This window comes from Haliotis rubra, unplaced genomic scaffold (assembly GCF_003918875.1).
Source record: "Haliotis rubra isolate DU_JTF1 unplaced genomic scaffold, ASM391887v1 Scf389, whole genome shotgun sequence".
NCBI lineage: Eukaryota > Metazoa > Mollusca > Gastropoda > Lepetellida > Haliotidae > Haliotis > Haliotis rubra.
Window position 1 is genome coordinate 109,198 of NW_025767067.1, and position 19,531 is coordinate 128,728.

The 19,531-nt window shown below is 36.5% G+C and overlaps 1 protein-coding gene across 1 annotated transcript in view; it reads right to left on the reverse strand.

The window, feature by feature from the left end:
• LOC124286648 (neuron navigator 3-like) overlaps positions 1 to 19,531 on the reverse strand; it is a 543,359-nt gene that overhangs the window by 62,469 nt on the left and 461,359 nt on the right. Inside the window, 6 exon segments of the mRNA XM_046723050.1 lie at positions 12,132 to 12,161; positions 12,932 to 13,006; positions 13,449 to 13,472; positions 15,264 to 15,316; positions 16,669 to 16,728; positions 17,716 to 18,938. Coding sequence (XP_046579006.1) covers positions 12,132 to 12,161; positions 12,932 to 13,006; positions 13,449 to 13,472; positions 15,264 to 15,316; positions 16,669 to 16,728; positions 17,716 to 18,938 — 1,465 coding nt within the window.

Here is a 19,531-nt window from a genome sequence, read left to right on the forward strand (position 1 = left end):
AGAAATGCAAGGCAAGCAGAATACAACCAGTGTTTTCAATTTAGGGAGTGTCTAAAATATGTCATACTGACCTACAATTTGCACCCTATAACTTCAACCTGAGATTTAGCTGAGGGATACTGTACACCCTGAAGCAGACTCAAGGCTACAATATTACCCTGGTTACTGGATCAGTGTGCAAACAAATTTCATACTAGTTTGAAGAACACAACCCTCATGAGCCATTGAATGTTGAAACGTTTCATCCTACTGGGTACCCATTCACCCCCTAATGTATATTTGAAAAAAGTCCCTTCTCTGAGCAGACACGACCCATGAAGATCCGGGTTAGAATTGATCTTCAGTAACCCATGCTTGTCGTAAGAAGAGACTACGGAACGGATCTGGTGGTTGACAGATATAATCATACCCTAATTGCATAGATTGATGCTCATGCTGTTGATCCCTGGATTGTCTGGTCCAGATCCGATTATTTACAGACTGCCGCCAAATAGTTGGAATATTGCTGAGTGCAGCGTAAAACTAAACTCATTCACTCTAAGCAGACACAACATGTGCTTTAAAGTGGGGCAGGGCTGATCCCGAAACACCTCCACATGTCACCCATCTACCAAGACGATTTGTGTCTAGCTAGTGATGGATATGTTCACCTGGTTTGTGGCATGGTCACTTAACCATATAGCATCTGCATTGCAACATTGCTGATTTCCTTTAACAGTACTTTCAACCCATCTACTCCATGACATATGCATGTCTTAAATAAGAATGTATTTACAGTTCATAACACCCTAATTCCATGCAAATGTTGACATTGACAGCTATAAATAAACAAATTAGGACATTTTTGAAAATCCTGATTTCGACACACTCATTTTTTGTACACCAGCCAACATTCTTAAATGATGTTAATGAATACAACATTTTAAAAAACCCAACAAGATAAGGACAAAGAGTGAAATAAATACATGTACATTTCTTTGACAGTTAAAGACATCTGTCAGCTAGTTATCAGCTGATTAACATTATCATGAAGTTCTTGTCTCCAAAAAGAAAACACAAGCTCTGTCAAAACTGAATGGAACATTTATTAAGAAAATAACAGAGAGGGGACATTATGCTGAATCGTCAGACACTGCATCAGGAAACGACAAAGAAAACATGTTGCACAAAACTAAGAAAATAATCACAGGGCCCCGATACTGATAGTGAGGTATTTCATTTCTCAGCCACCATGTCTACAGTGTACATATGTACTGTTTTATAACAATAATCCCCCATGGAGATATGGCCATTACACAGATAAAAGTCCTTACAATGTAAGACAGTCTGTGTTCAAACAGAAAATCACTGGACTTCATGTCATTGAGGAAATAGCTACTGCTGAGTCTAAAATTTACATAGCATTTGTCCTTCTTGCTTACCGATTCCACAGACACTGACTGCATGATGAAGTTCTTATTATGTCTGCTATCCATTTAAAGAAAGAAGAACATAAAGGAAACCAAAATAGATACCATATATTCGTCATACCAGTTCTACGAAAACATTTCTTTGTAGGTTCAGATTTTAGAACATATCAAGAGATTTAAGAGAAACCAAACCTAAATATTTGACTTGTATTACAATGTTACATGCATTGTGTAAAGGTGAATTATTATATAGAAATGTGCACACAATGTAATACATGCTATGGAGTCAGGAGCTTGTTCTTTTAACTTTTCAAGTGTAATATATGCAACAGATATTTTGATCCTGTAATTTCTCGGTTAATCTGATATGTCGTCACACATTATCTGTCCCCTCATCAAGTGCTTATAGCTTAAAGATATACCAGCATAATTGACTGAGAAATTAAATTATTTCTGAAGCAGACTTACATTAAATTGATCATAAAATTTATAAGCGTCAAATTTTATTTAATAGCATCTTCTGGAAAGAAGTAAATGCAGCTTATCTAAAATTAATAAAATTCCTTACATTTTTAGATCCATGTCAGAAAAAGAATCAATTACATTTATAGATCCATGTCAGAAAAAGAATCAAACCCAAGAAAAAACACACAAAACTTCAACTCAGTGTGATGTTTTCTCGTCTCAAATTCAGACATCAAATTTCCAGACATAATCCACATTCAAAATGTACCCAGCCATCGTGTGATAGCCCACACACTAAATAAACACATCTATGTCATTGAACATTATCAGAGTATATTCATCAAATCTATTTCAGATTTCTTTTTTGCCAGTTTAAAGCTTTTTAACTGATTCTGAAACAGCTGCTTGATAATTTATTCCTGGTAACTCGAGGAAGGAAGAATTCTGTTGGACAAGCCCTTGACAAATGTTTTGGTAGCATGACTGTTTGTGTTTAAAGGCAGTTTACCATTGATCCATGAATGCTTTTTATGGCACCAGAATTCCTGGTATTCAGATCACAACTTGGATGACTTTATTAAGCTCAACGTAAAGGACATTCTGAATGGCTTTAGGGAATTAGCATTTCAGCAAAACAAACTGGATTAAAACAAAGTATTTGTGACTTTCAAAGATATCAAATCAGTTACTCTAAATATATGAAATGCTATATTTAGAAAATAGCATTCGCTTCACCATTCCTTGGTAATTTATTCCCTGTGTTAGGATAGGAACTACTTTCATAAAATACTTAACATTACAGCAAAATAACTGGAAAATGGTTGATTGGTTCCAAAATATTCCCACTGGGTGGTCTTGATGTTTGAATATCTAGGTATCAGACCTACATAATCTTTTAACAAAGATATCCTTATCCAACAAATGTAAAGATTCAGTTTCAACAGGTATCCAACCTAGCATTTGCTTCTCTGACATCAGCAGCAGCAGATTAGGAAATAGTTTCTCTCAAATTCGTGTCATCCTTCATCAGATAAAATAGAAGAGAAATCAAATGCTGTGCTTTCTTCTGTAAGAATTCAATGGCAGTTCTCAGTTTTCATTTCACACCGGTTTATATCCATCTTACAATTCTTGTTATCAAATAAAATAAACACATACAAAGTATGGTAAATTAAACAGCAAGAACAACTGAATTGGAAACGGACATCATTTTTATAAGAACTATCACTTATATCAGATTGGTATCTGTCCTTTCAACAAAATTTGACAAAATTGTTTTTCAAAATGAAATGTGAATTATGACACATACAGCATATAAGAAATATGATATGAATATGCTATCTTTATGGTACCACATAACCCACATACTTGGTACACTACGTCATATCAGACTCCATCACATCGGTGATAAAACCATCATCTCAAACCAGAAAGGTACTGACTAAACAAGGCTTTACAAAATCAAATCAAAGTATGATAATATGTACAAAAATGCACCTGTCGAGTTTCTATAAATAGAAGGAAAACAGTAGCAAAAGATTGCTTTATAGGCCTCCCAAAACACAAAATCAGGCTTATTATGTTCGAACATCTGCGAACTTGGCCAAAGATAAATAAACCGTTTTCCTACCGACTTAAGTATCCAGTAGAAAATCAGCCATTCCAAGACAAGCCTCTGGTGCTTCAAGGATAAATACTGTCCATGTTTTTATCGCCAGGGGTGCTTCTATTTTTAACAAGATCCAACGTTATTTGTTTAGAGAACTGAGATAGTGATATCTGCAGGTGGAATTCATACATAGTTTCACAAGTTGATATCCAAATAGGACATAACACCGACATATTTGATGACCACATAATTAGTACAAGGTACAGATGGTGGCTAGAGAATGACCTTTCTGTCTTTCATTACACTTTGATAATAATTGGCAAAAAAATTCAAAATGGACGATTTTTGCCCTTTTTTTCACTCATCACATCTGCACCAAAATTGAATAACTGCTACTGCAGCATTCCTGAATTCTTTCCCAGAAATAACGATTAAGATGAAAACGATTGACGTTCCAGCAGACTCAATTAAAACCTCCTTCCTGGCATATATTCTTGGAATGAATCGTCCCAGACACATGCAGATAATCTTGCTAAACCTATAGGCCACCGGGTGAAGGGAGGGAATAACTGGTATATTGCAGAAGGTGCACAATAATGAAATATGACGCATTTATGTAAAGATTAGCTCTGCTAAGTACTCCACAACCCTTGAGGCTCTTAACACAACATTTCTGACAAATCTGCACTCTAACTTGAGATCAAGGAACATTTATGTACACTTCAAAAGCAGAAGTAATCAGCAAATTATAAACACTGCCAATCTTTAACTACCAAACTTCAATTAACATTAGTCTTGAAGTTATAACTCCATGAATTATCATTAAGGAATTTCAAACATAATTCAAGACATGGATCAATAACTAAAATAATGGCAAAAACAATTAAAACATTCACAATCTGCTGTCATGATAATAATAAAATTTAATTGTACACATAAATAAATATTAAAACCGTATAAAAAGTGCAATAAAGTTGGACCAGACATAGCCAAAGAAAAAACCTCAAGGTTGCATCTCCTGTTATATGATGACCTCAAAGGATCACGTGACCCTTGATGTGATTCCAGAGTTATCTCCCCTGACCTGAGATGAACCACGGCTTGTGGCAAGTTGGGTCTGACAGGGTTTTGACAAGATAAGGTGTAGCACACGCCAAGCTCAGACAGATAGCAGGATATACGGGATAAACACAGACTTGCACAAGACCAGCTTTTTTGGCGGAAAGTTTATAAAGTTGTCATCATGTTTTCAAAATTCAAATTTTTAAATATTTTATAACTCTTAGGGTTGCAGAAGTTGCTTTTTCATTGCTTACAGAAAAGACATCATATGCTATCAATTATTTACTGAGTGTTAAACACAAATCTGTGATATATATATACATCCTTTCATCAATTTTTTTTAAATGTTCACTTTAATTCCAAGTGATGTGTCATACCTCCAATCTCGTTTGTCACTCATTTTTTAATATGGATCTTCTTACTACTATTTTCTGTAAACTGTTCTATGACCAAAACGTGATATAATTCCTCCATAAAATATTAAAATAGATGCTTCTGACATCATAGGAAACACTAAAAATATTACTTTATCGCTTTTCTCTGGTATCAGGAAAGAATCACTATCTCTTAGATAGTACCTACCATTTGAAGAAGAAAAATAAATGGCAGAGATGAAATTCATCACAGCTGATTCTATCAGAAACTCATTGGTGATTTTTTACACCACAGGAAGTTGTTGGGGATGGGGAGGGGGGTGGAAACTGTGTAATACACACCAATCACACATATCAGAAACACACCAAAACAGACCTAGCACACTGCTAAACTTGGAAACACATTAACAACCAAGATGATATGAGGGAGGAAGTTGGGATCTAGGAGATGAAATTGATTAGTTGTGTAATAGCATTGGTCATTACCATACCTCCCTGTTTGCGCAACAGTTTGGATTTGGAATAGTACAGATTTGTACACATGGGCTGGAAATACATTGGATCCTATCACAGAAACTGGTTTCAATTCCATGTTGTAGATATGCTATAATGTGTTAAAGTTTGAGTGAGTGAGTGAGTTTGGTTTTACACGCTTTTAGCAAACACCAGAAATGGGCTTCACACATTGTACCCATGTGGGGTTAAAGTTTGAAGATAGGTACAAATTTGAAAATTGCAAATATGTGTCTAGGTTAATTGACATCTTTTATGGTTGGCAAAAAAAAATAAAAATTGTCAACTTTTCTGGAAATATATTCACCTTTCCAAGAAATAGATCTGAGAAGTGTTAAAGGTTTAAGTTGTCAGAAATCACAGCCCATAAATACCTTCTATGTCCCTAAGGATAAATACAGCATATTATTCCTCCTGTATCACAAGCCATAAACCACCCTAGCCAACTCTCCACACCTATTCATTCTGCACTCATCCTCTCTATGTTGAAACAATGGCCAGGTTTATCCTCATCAGTGAAACATGGCATATCATTAACAGTGAACTCAGTGTATCTTTAACACCAAGTACAAGATCTGAGGAGGTATTGCTTGCCAAAACAGGTATTTGTTTTTGTATGTTTTGACCTGTCAGTCAAGCAGGGTTGGTCTGTGAACATACAAGTCTGATTTTTGCATCATCATTAAATGAAGTTGGAAGTATATTTCCGTTTTTTGCAAGTCTTTGTTAAAAAGCATCACAGCCACTTTTTTCTTCTTTAGTGAGAACTTAATTATGAGCATGCAGATGAACTGGTTTTTCAAATGTGGTTATTTTAAGATATATGACGACACTGAACTTTGAGAAACTTTTTAAGTTTTAATTGATATGCCTGCAGGCTGACTGTGTTGGTCTTGAAGCAAATGTACCACTAGTCTTGAAGCAAATGTACCACTATTCTTGAAGCAAATGTACCACTAGTCTTGAAGCAAATGTACCACTAGTCTTGAAGCAAATGTACCACTAGTCCTGAAGCAAATATACCACTAGTCCTGAAGCAAATGTGCCACTGAAACTGACAGCAGTTGCCATGGAAGATGGCTTCTATTGCCAGTGTGCAATGTGCTTTTGAACCTCTTTGCAAAGTCACATTGAATCTGTCCTTATCATGATGTTGAACTTATCAAAGCAAGTTGACACGAAATATGTCCAGAAGATGACATCAAATATGTCCAGAAGATGCAACATGACAATGAATATGTCAACAATAGGACCTTGAATATGTCTTTGTCTGTGATAGGAACATAAATATGACACTAGAAAAGGACAAAAGGACATCCCCACTATGATGTTAGCTATATTCTAATTGAACAGCAACATGACATTGAATCTGTCTACATTAAGCCAGTAAACTCATCTGAAACATGACATTGAATATGTCTGCAGTATAATACCAAACACATACACAACATAACAACAACATCAAGATGACTTGGAACCGTCTGCAATGACATTCAACTGAATATATCTCAACTATAATATTATGATAAACTGATGTTACAATGAACTGGTATGTTTAAACTGAAATATGACATAAGATGAACTGCATTATGTCAATGAAACTGTCTTGAAGACATGTGCCTGTAAACTGGATTGTTCCATGACAAAGGAAGGTGAAGTATTTTTACAGCAGGGTAACAGAACACATCATCCCAACATCTGGAGGCCATTCTGTACTTGTTTCCAAAGATAAACACATTCATTTAGAGGACAACTATCACATGTCAACATAAATCCCTCCACAGAGTCCAGCTATTTGATTGCAATGACATTTCCAGATTATGTTTATTCCACCAAATCACCCTGTTACTGTAATTAATTGACCTTAATTCAATCCTGTCTGAAAACTGACAATACTGTCATTAACAGACCTTAATTCAATCCTGTCTGAAAACTGACAATAGTCATTAATAGACCATAATTCAATCCTGTCAGAAAACTGACCAATCTCTCTCACACTAAGTTCCTAACTGGGCTAAATCTGTACCCATCCCAACATATGGATAATGAATTTAACCTTCTTTCCTATTAATCCTATGAGTGTTCCCTCTGGAGCCAGTGCACTTGTGAAATTATCACCCTCTTTGACAAACCACATAACTTGCCCCCACTATCAGTGTTTATTTTTACATCCAAATATCAACAAAGGGGTAGAAAGAGACTCAAGTACAGGCAAAGCCTTCTTCACCAGGACAGGCCCCCTGTTTACATAATCAACTGTTTATTTATTTGAAGAGGCTGCATTCACTCAACTTGTTATAGGGTGGATAGCTAATGATAAATATACAATTAATGTTCAGATAAGTGTATTAACTAATATATGGATGATAGTGTTTGTGTGCTTCATAGTGTTTATGTGTGTGTGTGACTCTTTCTCTCTCTCTGTGACTCTCTTTCTGTCTTTCTGTGTGGAGGCATGCATGAGTGTGTATGTTACGAGTGTCAATTGGAACATCTGTGTACAAGAGAACCTCTCTAATCTGGTACTTGGAACTGATCTAGAAACAAACATATTTTTTTGCATGAGTCTGGAACAAGACCGTCACTGGATTAAACAGGTGTAGAGTATACAGTTCTTCACCAACATCAAACCAAATACAGCCTGCATGGCAAGAAAAAACAATGTAATTCTCTTCCCAGTACTCTAAAAACTTTCATCCATTGTACTTCCAAACAATTACACTGGATAGTTAGATAAAAAAATCCAATCTACAAAGTCAGTTGTTGAAAGTTTTTCCAGACAGGAGTACAAATTTTCTATCAGTATAGATCTTATTTCAAAGTGAATTTCACTATCCATTTGTCACAGGCAGTGGAATGTTTCTGTGAACATTTCCCAATCAAAGTTTGTTTAAACTATCTGATAAACCCACCAGAGGAGTTCTCCTACAAAAACTGAAGATTTCTTTCCCCACCACACATTGTCAATTTCAGGTCCATTTCAACTGCTATCAACTATTAAAGAAATCTATAGTGCCTAGAAATCACATTTGTTTAGACAAACGACATCGAAAACTCAAACTTATCTCGGAACGCTTGGATCACTCCCAAAACCTATCACCAGGAAAGCTTTTCATCACATGAAAATAGCATCCTTACGTGGAAATGTACATGATGTAAACAAAATAATCTGAAAGGTGATAAATGTAGCCCTTTTTGTCCAGCATTCCTGGAGAATGTGTTCTGTGGAAATATTGACCCTTTGTAGGCAATACTACCTCAGCCAGCTACAGTGTCATCTGCCTGTCTGATAGGACTTTGTTGAACATATTTGCTAACATCTTGTCAATATTGATGAAATCTACACATTCATTTTGTACATTTGGCGAAAAATACAGATATGACATGGTTAATTTTTTTCCACTTCTTGAAGCTTAGACTTTTTTCAGTGTTAATCAAAAGTAAAGAACCAGAAATTTGACCTGTTACACTTTTAACCCTATTTATGGTATGCCAGTATATATTGATATTGACATTTAGGTGGGGGTTTTAAATTTATTATTATGTTTTTAAATAGGGGGCTGGGGTAATATGGTTGGGGTGGGTGGGACTGCCATGGAGGGTGATGGCACTCTCATGGAGGGGGTTAGGACTATCATGGATGGGTGGGAACTGTCATGGTCTGGTGGGAACTGTTATGGTAGGGTGGGGACTGTTATGGTGAAAGTGGGTCTGTCATGGAGGGGTGGGCTAGGGTTGGTGGGACTGTTATGGTGGTGTTGAACTGTTTTGGTGGGACATTTATGACATTGGATCTGTTATAGTGAGAGTTGATGATGAAGAATGTACGATTGGGCCATGACTTCAGCTGAATGAGAAGAGGAGGTAGGAATATTTGTATGGCAACCTGACCAAAACAAGTAAAAATCATAAAGCTAAAGTAACAAAGATTAAAAGTTTGCTGGAAAAATGGAAACTTAACCACAACTGCTTCCAAAATATAGTCAGTCACCCATCCTAAAGTTGAAGTCCTAAAAAATATACATGTATTTATGTATGTGCAGGTAACCTTGGCATATAGGCTGGAATAAACCACAGTACAAGATAATGCATTAAACAGGCAACATTTCTAAGGGGTTGTCAACAGCTGCAGACAAGGACAACAGTTTATAGATTTGCTAATGTTGGTTCTTATCTGATAAATGTGAAATACACATAGAAGATTTGAGATGAGCAAACAGATGATGATAGGTACAAGAAATATATTCCAGTTGAGTTCTTCATCATGTATTTTTACAAATCCCCATGGGCTCAGGTAAAGCATGAGTGAAACGAAGTGATCAACCATTAATTTGCGAAAACTAGAAAAAAGGACTCCAGCATACCTACCCAATATTTCAAAATATTCAAGTAACTGTACTAACCTTCTTGTTATAGTACTGGTGATTGTTTCGAATATACCAGTCATTGGCTCGCATCTGATACATGGACCATCTCTCCATTTCCACTGTTGTTATGGCAACGGAGTCACAAACACATCACAAATCTAACAAGCGAAATTTCACTTGCCAATGTTTCGTAAAACACATCACTGAATTTAAAGCTGAGGATTCGTGCCCAGTAGCATCGGAAGTAGTTTCACAGTTTGTTATCATCTCAGGGCTTCACTCATAAAGCTGGCAATGTTCACCAACCCTACTGCTCTAGCCTGCCCCGAAATCTCCCATGATAAGCTATCGTGCTAATAGATGTAGGTAAAACCATACACAGGAATGTGAAATCACCATCTAGGAACCAGCTCAATTCTCAGAGGCATTCTTCAAGCCCAGGTTCCAAAATACAGCAAGTTGGTTACTAAAGGAAATACTTCATGTCAGTGCATGACCACCCAGAGGTCAGTGAAAGCAAAAGGCAATAAACTCCCGTCCCAGGATAAAGAGGTGATGCTCATTTCCAATGGAAACAACATCTGTCTGCACTGCCCACTGGCCAGGAGGTTGTTTTTAGTTTTGCTGTCCACTTTCAATCTCATCTCTGCACCCTAAAGGTTTTTACATCACAGTACTGGTTACAGAAATGTCATCATTTAAATCTGCGATGTGAGAACGGTAACTCGATACTTGTTGATATCATCCCCAGGTCCAACAGGTGAAATCGATGTTGTCAGAGTGCATACTCATGAAGGAATCTACCCTTTCACACTTCAATTTCAGCTGTTGTCGAACCGTGACGAAATGAGTAGAGAATTATAGCAATTATAACGATGAGTAGAGAATTATACAATTCTACCCTATAAATTCACACAACCAACTGAGAATATGACCTATTTAAATACAAACTTAAAAGATATGTTTAAAAACACAGCTGAAAGTACTTGACTTTATTATATATTTTTAAAAAAGAAAGTCCTTATCAGAAGACATTCTCTCTGGAAATTCACGTAAGCTGTACTTGGTTATGTCATTATGTTAAATCTCCAGGTTTACAACTTCAAACCTGCCAACAAGGTTGTCCATTTCTACATACATCAGGAAGTACTGTGGGAAGACATGTTACAGACTGCCAACGCTATGACAAGCCCTCATTGGTTACAGTGTCTGATGTTTACAAATTCTACAATTGCTCAAGTTGCTCCCATGTACTCGTCAATATCAATCAACGACTTCAGCCAACATAAAACAGTGAGATGGAGTATGACCAGAAGGAAATGTACGAGATACAATAGACAAGTAAACCCACTCCTACACCATGCTTCCTTAACATTCCTCAAAATCAGTCACAGATGTCTATCACCAATATCGTACATTCACATCAAAATGAAACCGACAGGAGGATAGTTCTTATTTTTGCATGTTTCCTCGGAAACAACATTCATGTTCTCTTGGTACACCTTCTGAGCTAAATATTCCTGTAAGACTACTATATTCAGCTTAAGTCATTAATCACAGACCATAAAGCATGTAGATCGCACTTGATGCCTTGAGTGAAGTGCATAATATCTGACGTCAATATCAAAACTGATATCACGAAAACCTTGTTAAACTTCAACAATGCAATTGATTACACACTGTTTTGGTACTTCACAGATTACATCTTCAAAACACCTCATTATCTTACCTTTTCACAAGGAAAATTGATTGCATGACGATTTCATGTGTGATAAATAACAGCAAAGAAAACACTATCTTGTGGATCATATTCAGAATCCTTACACCCGATACCCTGAAGATGGCGTAGGTTACAAGATCTAATGGTACATACATACGACAAATGTGAAAAAGACATCAGTACATTTACACAGGATCAACAATAACATATGATATACACTATACATTGAATATCACAAAAATGAAACACTTTAAAATCCTGAAAATAAGGGGTGTAATAAACGCATGCAAGGGGTAAATACCAGGATATGCAGAGGGTGGATAGAATACATGTACCATCACAAAATCCCAAAACCATCACAACACATTTGATATAAGAATAAAGTCAAGAATGAAATTTAAAAGTCTAAAATTAAAATACTAAAAGCTTGGACTCTCAACGTATACTGACTCCCTGAATGTTTTGTCAATCCCATCGGAGTGCATCAAGGGAAGTAACCCTTACTTAGAAAGTGATTGAAGCGTACTAAAATATTCAAAAAGCTGTTGAGGCTATTTTGCCTTGCAGATGTGCTGGAGGATATATGGCAGATTAGATTTTTGGCCTTCTTACCTGATTTTTGTAGAATATTGTATCAGCTCTCTGTTGATAGATGATTGGAAGAGTTTGTATGAAAGAAAACAACTTTCTTTGGTATACTTTTTTCAATAAGCGTTTCAAAAATACTTAAAAAAATATTGTTCTTTTAACTACATTGTTCTTAAGAAACATTAATAAAATGATGATTTTGACATTATTTCAATCTTTAAATGACATTACTTTCGAAAAGTGAGAAAAACTTACTTATGCATTTAAATATAAAACTATATAATTCTATTTGACTTTTTCAGATATTCTTTAAGAACAGGAGCTTAAAATATAGTTTAAAATGAACTAAATTGAAACAAAATTATTAGGCCACAACAAATTTATCAATTGCTCTTCAGATTTACTTTTTACAATACAGGCAAAACATATATCATAAACTTATTCTGGTCCTTTTATTTCAAAATTTTAGAAAACACCAAAACACATCCTCTTATTTCAGTTGTTCACAAATGTCAAATCTGATGAACAGCCAATTATGTTGTTGTGGTAAGACTATGCCTGATGTCTTAACTTCCTATTCTAAATACATGCATTCCTAACACACTACAAAGAAGATGATGATTATGAGGATGATGGTGATGCTCAGAGTAATAATGATATGCCCGACTTCCTATATCGTCGTGGGATGTCAGTTTCAATGTGCAGCGTCAGTTCAAACATGTTCATGAAACAGGGAGAAGGGGTTCATCCTAATTCTAATCGTAAAAGTTAGTATGAAATTTTGTGCAAGGAATACTGATGAAAACAAACTGTTTCTGACTTACGTTGGTGTTCAGTTGCGTTTGTAGTGTAAGCACTTTATCCTCTGCGGATACAAGTTCTCGTTGCAATTTGCGAACCTAGAACACAATTACACTAAACTTAAAATATGGTCAGACTTTCTCAACAAATCTTTGGAGATTAAGCTGATTTGAAAAACAAAAAAATAATCATAAACATAATATTGGGTCAAATGACAAGATAAAAATGAAGTAGTGATCTGGTTCTTAAAGGTTGTGGAATACAAGTTGAATAATATGCCTGTGATAATCAAAAACCAATGAACTGAAACTGATAAAAGAAAATCTTAATCCAGAATATAACACACACTCATCCAAAATAGTTGGGTATTTTTGTGAAAGTCTTTTTATAAATTTGAGTGTCCATAAAATATTCAGGATTTGAAATATTTGTGGTGAAAAGATATCTTTTGCAGTTAGACAATGAAGCATGACTTAAAAAAAGCTTTGAAAACTTAAAGATAGATATGATAGGTATTTTACAGATGATTCATTCCCTTACCTCTGCTTGTTGCTTTTCTTCAGCCTGTAACAAAAGTACAAATATATTTAAAAATAAATCTTAATATTCACACATATATATAATGTGTGAGAGTGAGTTTAGTTTGATTGCGCTTTCAGCAATATTCCTACAATATCAAGGCAGGTGACACCAGAAATGGGCTTCACACATTGGGCTCATGTGGGGAGTGAATGCTTTAACCACTAGATTACCCCACCACCCATATAATGTTTGAAAACACCAGTAAATTGTCACTTTTCCACACATTCAGCATTATCATTGAAAGTCTGTACCCATGACAGCTAAGGCCGAAGAATCACTTTGCCTCCTTCACTTAAAGTCACCAGCGGACTGTGTTCACATCTATCTTGATATATAATTTGCTTCATAGTTATTCCATTTTCTCTTGATTTAGAAGATAAAGCTACTCCGTTTTCAATTTTGCAGTCCTTTATCGTTGATTTAAGACCACTAAATGTAATTTAAAAACCATTTAATGCGTTCGGTTTTTAAATTACATTTAGTGGTCTTAAATCAACGATAAAGGACCACAAAATTGAAAACAGAGTAGCTTTATCTTCATTCTAGCACGACTGATAAGTGTTCTAAAACCGAACTGTTTGGTGCGCAAGAACACAAGGCGTGAAGGGGCCTGTTTCCTGGAAATCGCTTGGCATCGTCCCGTTGAGGGACAGGTTGTGTAATGAACAAAATAAGACATTTTCAACAACATAAAAGCGTTATTTCAGGAACCAGTATGCTTGTATTTGTTGCAAGTAGCATACATAAATATCCAAAAGTACAGTTTATACTGTGAGCAAGCTTTTTCTCATACGATTTATTGGCTCGCCCTAATTCAAGCCGTAAACTCGCTAAGTTTAGTTGCCGCTAACTTTATTCACGGAAATAATTGTTGATAACCACCCTTCTATTCTCAATTTGGAAAAGACCTGACATGCCACGTTTTATGTGGGATACATGGACAGTGGAAGTGGAAGGACTGGGCATTACGGCCGGGACGGAAGCGGTCAGGTTAAGAAGTGTGGGCCGACGTGTGTTGTTGACGTTATGCCCGCTAGATCTGGACCCGGTTTGAATATACTGCTGCTTTTCGCTGCTGACGGATTTTCCAGCTTTGTAGTTTCTTCACTGGGATTAGGGTCAAGAAATTCTTCTTCAAACCCTTCGCTTTTTACTTCAAAAACACCAAAGATGCTACCGAGCTAGAAATTGCTGATGTCCGAAATGTTTCTTTACGAACAATAGGGTCAACGAGTTCGTCGTATTCATACGCGGTGAATTGGTCACTTTAATTAGCGGTCTTAAACTGCCATTTAAGTACGGTTTTGATGAGCTCTCAGCCAATCAGAATCGAGTATCACACAATGTCGTGCTAGAATATATAATTCATCCCATTCAGGCGTGAGTACACAAGTGATTTCTTTTTAACACTGTAATATGTATCAGTGATGTGTCAGCTGAAGGATCAGGATCCTTGCATATCCAAGGGAAGCAACTCTGCACTGTTAAACCCACATGAACAAATCAAGCAATGTGTGCCATGTGGACCAAGAGTGAAATACATACTTCGCCATAGGCACAAGACTGACTGACTGAGTTTAGTTTTACGCCGCTTTTAGCAATATTCCAGCAATATCACGGCAGGGGACACCAGAAATGGGCTTCACACATTGTGCCCATGTGGGGAATCAAACCCGGTCTTCGGCGTGACGAGGCAACGCTTTAACCACTAGGCTGCCCCACAAGACACTTATATTAAATCAACTTCAAATTATTAAATGCATCAATTCTTACCGATGAATACACTGATGATGATGTAGACACAAGTGACAAATTGGATCCATGGACTGAAAAGATGAAGATTCTGATTTTGGGAAATTGTTCAATTAATGAAGGTTGACATAATCGTTATAGCCAACAAGCAATGAAAATGTATGTGTTGATGAACAAATAAATCAATTTGAATTGAAGATAAATTGAAAAAATATTGTATTTAATATATGTTACAAGCAACTACCTTGCTAAAGAGTATATGTTTTTTTATAAATGCGTTTCTAACTTGCAGCTGACATAATATTTAAAGTAAGAATGAAATGGGTAAAAAATTATCAACTGCATAAGCAAACAAACAATTAAAGCTGGAAATAAAATGTAGAATTAGAAGGGAAGTTAAAACCTGGCAACAAATAACCAAGAAAGAGAGCACAAATATTTTCATTTCACTGAAAACATTAAGACAGTATGGATCAATATTTATATATGCACATAAATAAGTTTCAAGTCAATAAGATGAAACAGACAAAGCACAAAACTTTGTAACAATTTGTTCCTCATTTTAATTATCATGAGTGATTCATTAACAACAAATAAATAAAAAAATGTCAATATTTGTGCTCTCTTTGTAATGTTCAAATCAAATCAAAATAGCCATGTCTGAATACCATTCATGAATTGCAAGGGACCAAGACAGAAGCTTCAGTCTTTATGATAACGAAACTATTTTAGATGACATTAAAGAAAGACTTTTCAATGGTATTCAGACATACTAAAGGTCACTGATCACAGAAATTGTATTTGTAAAACAAAAAGTTGTGAAGTAGTGAAGCATATTTCCCACGAGTAAATAAAACCAATCGCTGAGATTCTCCAAAAACTTTTTCAGAAGTGTTCAATCTTCTGTATAACTAGTTTACAGAGCAGACCTTAAACTCCCCCTAAAAATACAAATTAGTCACTAAAATGTAAAGGTATTTCATTGAAAAAAATAAAGTTTTCTTCTAACAATGAGTCTTGTTACATTTCCGGAGATCCTAATGTTACTGAGTGACATTGTTGAATATATATTTAAAACATCAATATTGTGGTGAAATTCAAAATGGACAAAATAAAGGAATCTGTATCACTTAGGATTTTCTGTTTGGTCAATTGCATTGTTTGACTGACAGATGCTAAGAGCTGTATTTCAATTTCTTTAATTTTTTCCTAGGAAGAAACTGTCTGTGAGCTGCCGTAAAAGGCTAAATATAAACTACATTTCCTTCTATGAAAAAAGTAATTATAAACAATGTGTTTTTGTATCTGAAATCCACTGCTGACAAATAGGAGGTAGAAGATGTCTTCATGTGATGAAAGTTGACAACATACAGCTTCAAAATCTTGAAGAGAGTTCAAGAGGAGTTACCTCCCTTTGACCACTTACCGCTTGAATATGCATAATCACTCAGATATGCATAATCCAAAGTTGAAGATTTTGACAGACCTGATAATAAAATATATATTTGCGTAAATGAAAGTTTACACTTTACATCTGATTTATATAATAAGTCTACACCTACTTTGCCACAAATAATACCTGAAAATTACAGGCTTTAAATAGTTTACATTAGAAAGAACATTTATAACCAATTGAAAAAATTTACAATCTGGAATACAATTACACAGAATGATTTCTGGTTAAATGACTTGTATATTTTTAACATTATTTTAACTTTTGCACATTCTCATTTGTGATGTTCAATTAGATAATCAATAGTTTTTAATTAAAATGAAATTCATTAAACAATCGAACAATTTAGAAAAGAGATAGTTTGAAGTATTATTTGTGGCTATTGTGCAGTTGATCTATAACATATAAACACCGTAAAGGAGTACATAAGCAAAGCGAACCTGAGCGCAGGCCTAATCACTAAACTAAAGCTTGCTAAAGAACTACTGAAAGCACACTTACGACTTCCTTCCTCGTCTTGTTTGCTCAATTTGGACAAAGCAAGCCCCGAGTACGGAAGACTGGACTGGGTACTTGACCGCACCATGTTGTGCTGAGTGTTGTTGGAACTAAGCATGTTAGGAGAATACATCATAGGATATGTAAAGCGAGAGGATTGGGAGGCACAACTAGGAGTGGGCGAAGATGGTTGTTGCGAGTTCGGACTCGGCAGTTGAGAGAAAGAGTTGGTGCGAGGAAGATCGTCGCAAGCAGAGTGTTTGGTGCTACTGGAATATACACAGTCAGACTGGGTGGACTTGATGCTGTTGGAACGTCGGAGGCCACCCCCACCCCCTTCCCCACCACCGACTCCACCCCCATGCACAGAGTCTCGTTGGTGTGCGAGAATACGTGCACTTGCACCGCTTAAAGCACGTGCTTGCTGAATTTGTGCTTGAATACTGGAAGCGGCAGAAGATAGAGATTCTTCCGTGTCAGAAACGTGCATTAAGTGACCATTTGCAGATTTTAACCAAGTACCATTAGAACCGGAGTTGCGAGGGCTAGAGTATTCCAAGGCTATATAGTTGGGGTTAGACTGCAGCATGTTCTGCTGTGTGGCTGTTGCTTGAAGCTGCTGCAGGTTAACGTAATGGCTTGTATTTTTGCCACCATGAGACGGAGAAGAACACTCGGATTTGCTGCTGTAAGTAGCATGAGGATTAGATATGATTGTACTACTGCAGAGGTTTCCATTTTCACCTTGAGGTGTCTTACTCAGGCTGTTTTTGCTGCCGAACAACCGTCGTCGTCCAAGCGTATTGGATTGGAAGTCTCGTTCAGTTTGTGCCGAACTAGTGGATTTACTTGCACTTATACCATTTTTCTTTTTCCTCTCCCTCTCCAGGGTGCTGCTGCAATAAGCTTCGGGACCCATGTCACCGTCTTTCATGTTTGTTCTAGCAGCCGCACTTCCAGGCCGGGGGATACTACTTGGAGGCATTTCATTGGCAGATTTGGACATGGGACTTGCATCCACGCCATGCTTAGCCAGTCGACTACCTACGGTTGCTGAACCTTTAGAACTCGAGCTCTTGTTACTACCGATAGAGGAGTTACTAGCGTTACTTAGCGGTCTGCGGTAACCAAAGCTACTGCTACTGCCCCCTGAGCCACAGTTAGCTCCCCTTGCATTCTGCATTCGTTTCATGCTTGTTTCTAGCAAGTGCGAATTATCCGTGTTAGTTTCACAGTCACGTTTAGTTGAAGGACTTGTAGAGCAGGTCCCCTTTTCACTTTCAGCGTATGACACATGTTCCCCTCGGTAACCAAACTCAGGCTGGCTGGCATTGGATAGTTTCCTCAATGAACCATACCCGGACGATGAATCTGTTCGGCGCCACTGACTATGATCATACCCGTTGCTGTAGGGGTATGCGTAATCACTGGGATCACTACTCAATAGTTTGCTGTTCTGAGGCAGAGAGTACTTCCTCCAACCTATATGTCCGGAATCACTATTGTAATCACTTCCCATAAAAGCACTTGTTCCCAAATTTGGAACCCTCTTGCCTTGCACTTGAGACGTTCCCCCTCCATTTGAGAAGCCACGGGTGAGATCTTTAGGGGTTCTTTTCAAGCTGCTGTAGGGGTTTGTGTCCGACAGTGCACCTTGTGATGAACCTGTCAGGTTCTCGTCAGTGCTGATTTCAGCAATAGTGTCGCTGATGTCCCCGCTGCTGATTGAGCTGCTGTCGTCAAAGCTGAAACATAGACATAAAGACATTCAGATAGTTGTGGGGAAAATATTTTAATGTTAAGTGTAATATATATCAACATACATGTAGTTTGTGAGAAAACAACTGTTATGGCAAATGTAATACATAACAAGATTCAGGTAGTAGTGAGGTATGTAATGTTGTCAGATAGTTGTCAGGAAAATATCGCTATGTCAAGTGTTATATATAAAGACATTCATATAGTTGTGAGGCAAACATTGTATCATCAATTGTAATACCTAAAGACAACAATGTAGTTATTAGAAGAAAATATTTGTATTCCAAGTGTCACACATAAATGATTCACATAATTGCAAGGAAAACATTTCCAGGTTAAATATAATAGACATGTACAGCATCATATCAAATTGGATACTTTAACATAAAAATATAACATATTTTCATAAACTGAACAGCAGAATCTTGCTAATCTGAACATCATACATTGTGAACTTCTATATTTGGGCAATGATAAAACCAATTAAATTAACTAAATATCAGTCCTATCCTAAGCCTACATGGTTTTCATTGAGTTGTTCAGATCAAAGGGATTCCACAGTATTGAAGAAGATTTTGTA